The 8,134-nt window shown below is 48.0% G+C and overlaps 1 protein-coding gene across 1 annotated transcript; it reads right to left on the bottom strand.

The window, feature by feature from the left end:
• Positions 1-382: 382 nt before the first annotated feature.
• LOC103217348 (small ribosomal subunit protein uS2) lies at positions 383-1,447 on the bottom strand. The gene has a single exon (XM_038009290.2). The coding sequence runs from the start codon at positions 1,352-1,354 to the stop codon at positions 467-469; it is 888 nt and encodes a 295-aa protein (XP_037865218.2). The 5' UTR covers positions 1,355-1,447; the 3' UTR covers positions 383-466.
• Between the last annotated feature and the right edge of the window lie 6,687 nt (positions 1,448-8,134).

Here is an 8,134-nt window from a genome sequence, read left to right as displayed (position 1 = left end):
AAGAAAGGAGGACTCGCTAGGCATTAGGCCATTTGCTCTGCACTGGCCTAGCCTCAGTCAACAAATAGGAGTGCCTCCTAACTTTGTAAAACGTACTACTTAGTGGCAGAGGCAGAAAATAAGCAGGTAAGCAAACCAAAAACATTATTATAAAGTGTCAGAAATGCTATGAAAGGAAATAAGGGCTGGCCACTTTAAACAAGATGGTCAGAAAAATCCCCAGGTCTCAGAGGCTTACTAAATAGAAGTCGATGTCTGTAATTTGAATCCAGCTGGTATTGGGGGTAGGTGACTCTGCTCCATGCAGTCACGCAGAGACCCAGGCTGATGGAGGCCGTGGCCTCTTCAACATATGGCTTCCACGTCACCTAAACTTGATGTCTTTTTTTTTTTTTTTTTTAGAAACTGATGTTTATTTTCTATCAACCATTTTTCCATGTTGCTTAAGAGCCCGTGCAAGAACAGCTTAAGACCATTCAGTGGTTGCTCCTACCCATTCAGTGGCCTGAGCAGTGGGAGCTGCAGACCAGTCTTCCGTGGCAGGCTGAGCACTCCAGTCTTCAGTAGGGAACTGCTGAATAGGCACAGAGGGCACCTGCACACCTTCAGACCAGTCTGCAACCTCAGGCTGAGTAGCAGTGAACTCAGGAGCTGGAGCAGTCCATTCACCCTGAAATTCCTCCTTGGTCACTGCCTTTTCAGCAGCAGCCTGCTCTTCTTTTTCAATCTCTTCAGGATCTCTGTAGAAGTAGAGATCAGGCATGACCTCCCACGGGTGTTCACGGGAAATGGTGCCACGCATGCGCAGAACTTCCCGAGCCAGCATCCACCACATCAAACCCACTGAGTGAGCTCCCTTGTTGTTGCATGGGATGGCAATGTCCACATAGCGCAGAGGAGAATCTGTGTTACACAGAGCAATGGTAGGTAGGTTAACATAAGATGCCTCTGTGAGAGGCTGGTGGTCAGCCCTGGGGTCAGTAACCACAAGAAGCCGTGGCTCCCGGAAGGCTGCCTGGATCTGGTTAGTGAAGGTTCCAGGAGTGAAGCGGCCAGCAATTGGAGTGGCTCCAGTGGCAGCAGCAAACTTCAGCACGGCCCTCTGGCCAGTATTCCTGGAGGATATAACACTGACATCAGCAGGGTTTTCAATGGCAACAATGGCACGAGCTGCCAGCAGAAGCTTCTCCCAGGTCCTCTTCAGATTTATGATGTAGATGCCATCACTTTTCCTTTTATAGATGTACTGCTCCATCTGGAAGTCAAGATTGGTGCCACCTAAGTGGGTTCCCGCTGCAAGGAACTTAAGGACATCCTCCTCCTTCATTTGCAGGACATCAAGGGCTCCGGACATTGTGAAAGTTTCCCTTTAAGTTACGACGGGAATCTGAAATGAGAGCAATCCAGAACAACGCCGTATGGACCCCTCCGTAGGTAGCGCGGAAAAGCACTTGATGTCTTAAACAACAGAAATTTATTGTCTCACAGTTCTGGAGGCTGGAAAGTTCAGGATCAGGGTGTTGGCAAGGTTGGCTCCTCCTGAGGGTGCTGGGGTAGAATCTGTTCCATGCCTCTTCCCCAGTGTTGGATGTTTTGCTGGTGATCTTTGGCATGGTTTGGCTTGGAGAAGCATCATCCCAATCTCTGCCTTCACATTCACAAGGTGTTCTCTGTGTGTATGTCTTTAAGTTTCCCCTTTTCGTAAGGATACCAGTCATATTGGTTTAGGGGCCCACTCTCCTCCAGTTTGACCTCATTTTAGCTAATTACATTTACAAAGACTCTATTTCCAAATAAGTCACATTCTGAAGTCCTGGGGGTTAAGACTTCAACATATAAATTTTTGTGACCCAGAATGTAATCCCATAACACAGGGTCATGCCTAATTGTGAAGGAGGCTGGGGATATGTCTCAGCTGTGTGACTGGAGGAGGAGGACACGTTTGATGAGCAGCTAGCTGTCTCCATCATACCACGGAAGGCTGACAGCAGAGTGACCAGGTGTGACCTGCACGAGACTGCATTTCTCAGGTGCAGGGACTCCTCTGGAACTGTCCCTGAGTCTCCTGCAGCAGCTCCAGGCCTGGATCTGGAAACTCACTCATTTAGTGAATATCTGTCAAATGGAACTGGATTTGGGTTTCCTTGTGGGTAGGAAGAGGGCAGGTGGTGCAAAGCTAGAGGATGTGGAATTTATAAGCTGAGTGACTGAAACGATTCAGAAACAAAGCCGGGTGTGTGTGTTTGTGTGTGATAACTGCCTTGTGATTCTGGCTGGAAACCTATGGCAATTCTGCCAACTCTGACCAAAGCCAAAAAGAAACAGCCACAGGATGAAAAGAAAATTTGTGTTTTCCTTGCGAAGGCATTCCCAACTGAGCAGAAGTTTGGGTTTAAGGAAGGCGAGAACAGAGAAGCGTTCAGCTTCCTTTTCCCACACGGAACAGCCCAGCCCCTCATCCACTCTCCATCATTCAAGCACAGTCACAAGGAAAGAAAGACTTCATAGCCGAGGGACAGGAAGCCGTTGGTAGAGGATGGATCTGTTTGATATTCCTCCAAGGCTGTGAAAGATGGAGTGAGTGTTAGTGAAACTGCTGGCGGCTGATGTCCTGGTGGGGAAACCTGGATTTACATCAGATGGGCAATTCTGATGACCTTGGGTGCCTTCCAGTGTCTGGCTGAAAGGCTACACTGGAAGCCATCACAACACAAAGCACTAGTGACGATGACTGCCGTTTTCTGCATGCTTCATATGTGCCAGGAACTGGACTAAGTACATATCAACTGACTAAGTCTTTAAAACAGTGTACAGAGTTGCTGTTTCTTTCTGCATTTTACAGGCAAGGAATCTGAACATCAGAGAAGTGCAGTGGCTTGTTCAAGGTCCCATGCCAGGGATTCAACCCCAGAACTGGTTGACACCAGAGCCAACACCATCCCTATAGTACAGTGCGTCCTGTGACCACTCCCATCTTCTACAGCCTGGGAGTTTGTAAAATGCAGTGGCTGAAGGCAGGCACTATTGCATCAGACCTCCTGGCTTTGTATCCTGGCCCCTTGACTTTCTAGTGGGGTAGTTGCTTCACTTCTTTATGCCATGTCTTAGTTGGTTCAGGCTGCTGTAACTGAATACCACAGACTGGGTGGCTTATGCCACAGATATTTATTTCTCACAGTTCTGGGGGCTGAGAAGTCCAAGATCAAGGGGCCAAAAGATTCAGTGTCTGGTGAGGGCCTGCTTTCTGGCTTGTGGATGGCAGTCTTCTTTTCATCCTCACGTGGTGGAAGGGGCAAGGGAGTTCTCTGGAACCTCTTTTCAAAAAGGCACTAATCCCATTTATGAGGGCTCCACACTTGTGACCTAATCACCTCCTGGAGATCCATCTCTGAATACCCTCACTTTGGGGGTTAGGATTTCAACATACAAATTTGAGAGAAACACAAACATTCATTCTATAGCAAGGCTCAATTTCCTTATGTAGAAAATAGACATAATAAGAGTAATTACTTCAAAGGCCGTTGTAAGCATTAGTTTAACTTAGCACAGTATTCACCATACATAAATGGTAAAAAGCTAGTCTCCTCTCATTGCGAGTTCATTCACACACTTATTTCCATTTTCAACTCACATGCCACCACTTCAGAGAAGCCTTGCTTGATAACCCTGGCTCTAGTGGCCTCACCAGTCCTTCTGGCCAACCAGACTGTTTCTTTATCTCCTAGCACTCCTCCTCTGCCATGTGTTGGCTATCCTAGCCCCTCACTGACTCAGTTTACTCTTCTGAAAAATGGGGGAACCGTGGCACCAGTTTCATGGAGTTACTGTGAGGATTAAGTGTACTGTGCTTAGCACAGCCCATCCCTCAAAAGTTGTGTCAACTGCCACCTTTGTCTCTACCCAGGTCTGCTCACTACCCAGGTGCTTCTCAAAGTGAGGGCTGCGACCAGCTGCCCAGCAGCACTGGGGAACTTACCAGAAATGCCAATTCTTGGGGCTCACCCCAAACTTGCTGAATCAGAGATTCCGGGGGTGGAGCCCAGCTATCTGAGTTCTAAGAGCCCTCAAGGTGATTCTGACGCACATTCAGGTTTGGGAAAACTGCTTTTCCTCCCTGAGAAGAAGAACAAATACATCATTGATTATGAGACACACCATTATTTCATATTCCGCTAAGACAGGAAGAGCATTGTCAACTAAATTATAATGCAGTCCTGTCTTATCATCATGATTCTAAAGACATTCTTATTTCAGAGGTGCTAAAATGTGAAAAGAAAATTGCATCTTGGCATCAGTGAAATTTAACATTAGGAATAGTTAGAGGATGAGAAGCTGAGTTCTCGCTCGTCTCTCCTCTCCAGTGGTTCGCAGCCCTGACTGCACGGGAGACTCACCAGGCTGTACATTAGAGTTAAAAAACCCTCATGTGCCGTCTGCACCCAGGTGGACCACAGCAGGATCCCTGGGGCTGGACCCAGGCATCAGTAGTGCTTAAAGCTTCCTGGGGGTTGGAATGTGCAGTTAGGTTTCAGAATCACTGCTCCAAGTCATATTTCTACCCTCGCCTACCATATGCAGAGATGAAATCAAGCTTCCTGGTTTCTAAACAAACAAAACCCTGCTCCAACAGGTGCCAATCAGTGTTCCTTATGGGCCTTTGGCATCTCAGTGACAATAACACACAGGACGCACCCAGCTGATTTCTATTTCTTGACTTTCTATCGGGGTTGAAGGTCTTTCCCCACTCCCCCTCAGTGGCTTAGAGGAAGTCAGTTTAATTTGAGCCCTTCTAAATCCTGACCTGTGCGCCTTTTTCTGATATAAACCTCCTTCCCTGACAGTGCAAGCTGAGCCCCAGCAAGATCTGAGAATTGAGAGAGTGGGGTTGAACTACTGATGGAGTCTGGGGATTAAGATATTCTCCCCTGGAGCTGGGCACGGTGGCTCACGTCTGTAATCCCAGCACTTTGGGAGGCCGAGGTGGGCGGATCACGAGGTCAGGAGATCGAGACCATCCTGGCTAACACAGTGAAACCCCGTCTCTACTTTAAAAAAAATACAAAAAATTAGCCGCACGTGGTGGCAGGTGCCTCCCAACTACTCAAGAGGCTGAGGCAGGAGAATGGCGTGAACCCGGGCGGTAGAGCTTGCAGTGAGCCGAGATCGCGCCACTGCACTCCAGCCTGGGAGACAGAGCGAGACTCTGTCTCAAAAAAACAAACATACAAACAAAAAAAGATACTCTCCCCTGGGACCTGCCATAAGAGGAAATATTTATTGTGCATTTACCAAGAGCCAGATTCTGTGTGTGACCTCATTTCATGCTCATTCTAGGGGGTAGATTTCATTCCTATTTTATAGAAAAAGAAACCGAGGGTCAGAGAGGTGAAGGGACTTGTCCACAGTCACAGTGAATAGTAGAGCCAGAATTTGGATCCAGGACTCTGACTCTATCCTCTACACAAATGCTTGCCTCCTTCCTTGGGTCATGAGCCTCTGGTTTCAGAACGTGGGAGGTGGATGCAGGCATTCTGAATAACTCATGCTATTTTCAGTAAAAATGAAGGAAGTTCCTTAGTAAAGGCTGATATTTGTATGCTACTCTGAGTTGTTATTTTACATACAGTGCCTTATTTAGTCCTCACAACAGCCCTGCCAATGAGATGACATTGTCCCCAATTCACAGATGAGGAAACTGAGGCAGATGACACTGTCTCCAATGTACAGATGAGGAAACTGAGGCAGGGAACCCAGGATGACTACTCTGTGTTCCCACCTAGGACTCTGCTTAGGAAGAAGAGGGATCCTGATGGTACCATTGGTGGGAGTGGCTCTGCAGCTCTCTTGGTGGGGCATGAGCTCCCTGGGGCAGTGACGTGTGTGATTTGTCTCTGCACCCCCAGCCCCAGCACTGGGCTTGACCCAGAGTAGATGTTTAGTAAAAGTAAAAGCCAAATTATCAGCGAGGGAAGTATTTTGTAATCTGAGGATTACCAGCCTAGTGACAGCTATTCTTATTCTTTATTCAAATAACAATACAGTTGTCTGAGACCAGTTTGGAAAGTGGGTGGCCTGAAGATTTTGTTGGCCTGCCCGAAACTCAGAGAATTTCATGTAAAATTGCTTATTTCTAGTTTATCTAGAAAACTTGAAAGCCCTAGCAACACTGGAATCACTTACGCATGTGGCAGGAACAGCAGCCAGCTGGAGCCAAAGAGATGCTCTCCAGGACTCCAGGAGACAAGGCACAGGCCCAGCAGTTTACCATAGGCTCCACCATGCCCTGTCATCTTGCACCCAGCAAGTGCCACTCTTCCCTTTTCCCAGTAGGCACCTGTAGGAAATGGAGTTTGCAACAACTGCTTTAGGGCTTAAATTGCAAGAACAATAATAGACGCATTTTGAAATAGGCATTGTCAATGGGCATAGCTGGCAAAATACAGCAGCTCCTTGGGAGGTCAAAGCCATATCCACTGGCAACCTTTTGATCAGGAAAAACCCTAGTGCAAATTGGTGACTATTTCCAACCAGATATGTGTCAACCCCTGTAGCCGGGACCATCCATGACCTTGAGCTCCCGGGAACAGCACTCTGTGGGCTGTTGGAGCAAATGTGAACACCGTGCACACGTAGCGGAGAGGCCTGAGGTGTCAGGGGAAGTCGCCTCGGTCATCTGTTCAGTTCTGTTTATGGTCCAAGTGATTTTGTGCAGAGTCTTGCAGAGAAGATTTAAAAGAACTCGATGAAAATGTTCTCGCACCATAAAATACCTTTCCTGTCAGGGTGGCAAAAGGAATGAGGCCATAAAAATGCTGTTCCAGCCAGGTCTGCAGGTAAAGTTCAGGCCCTGAATAAACATTCTCTCTTTCATCAGGGACAATGGTGAGGACAAAAACAAACAAACAAACAAACAAACAAGCAAACAAAAACCTCTTTAAAGAGCTCTGAATGTACTAGGTGCTCATCTCTTCCTTACAACCTCATGGTTGTGGGGGGATCTGATTCCCAATTTGCAGATGAAGAAACTGAGGCTCAGGGAGGGGAAGTCTCTTGTTCAAGATCATTCAAGATCGCACAGCTGGGACGTAGCAAAACCAGGATGAAACTTCACTAGTTACTGGGAGGGATGGAGCCTTTGACTTGCCCACTGGTCCTCAGGAGAGGGTACCCCAGGTTCCTTCCCCATCCTGTACTCTGGGAGTCTGGGGGTGAAGTGCGATGAATGTGAAAACACATTTGCTTTGTTGGCCGCCCAGAATTCTCCCCACAGCCCTGACCCTCCTTCCTGAGTTCCAGCTGCTCACCGAGGGATCAGTGGACAAGCAAGCCCCACCTGACGCCTTCCTCCCCAGGTTCAAAGCACTGCCAGGAGGGCACCCTCGCTGCTGCCTGATTCTGCCTCCGCCTGACTTCCCAGTGTCTGAAAAATGGGCCCACTCTTTGTCTTGTAAATAACGCCAAACTGAGAACTTCCTGATTGCACTCTCCAATTCTGTCAGTTGTCAGGTTATACTGATGGGTGTGTGTGTGTGTGTATTTTACACTATTTTCCCCTTTATCTCTCCACTTATACCCTCTCTGCCCTGCCCTATCTGGGTCTCATGATTTCTCTCCTGGGTCCAGGCATAAGCTTCCACACTGGTCTTCCTGCCTTGCTCCACCCAGCCATCCTCCACCCAGCAAGCTCCCCAGAGTCAGAGGTTACAGGCAGATTCTTCAGGGGGACACTCAAGGCCTTGGTGATCTGGCCCCTGCCTGCCTTCCCATTCTCCTCTTTTACCTCATCCCTACATCATCTGATCTGGACCATGTGACACTTTCTAAATTCGTCCTCAGGGTTCCCACTACTGCACTGGCTAGTGTTGTTCCCTCTGCTTAGCATGCCCTTCCTAACCCACCTTGACTTGTTAGGAACATATTCGTCTTTCCTACCCAACCTTGAAAGTCCCTTCTTTTACAGGACCTGCCTCTTTAATCCATGGAAGGCTGCTCTGGAAGAGGAAAACGCACAGGTTTTGAGCCTCAGCTTTGCAACCCAGCTCTGGAAATCACTTCTCAGAGCAGCAGTACCTCCATCAGTTATGCCAGGATGATGACCTCTAGCTCCTATGGTTTTGGAGCGGGGAGATTACAG

This window comes from Chlorocebus sabaeus, chromosome 23 (genome assembly GCF_047675955.1).
Source record: "Chlorocebus sabaeus isolate Y175 chromosome 23, mChlSab1.0.hap1, whole genome shotgun sequence".
Taxonomy (NCBI): Eukaryota; Metazoa; Chordata; class Mammalia; order Primates; family Cercopithecidae; genus Chlorocebus; species Chlorocebus sabaeus.
The sequence above is the reverse complement of the archived record's forward strand: the minus strand, read 5'-3'. Positions and strand labels throughout refer to the sequence as shown.

Coding starts and splice junctions, on each gene's coding strand:
- LOC103217348 (XM_038009290.2), bottom strand. CDS start 1,354: ATGTCCGGAGCCCTTGATGTCCTGCAAATGAAGGAGGAGGATGTCCTT.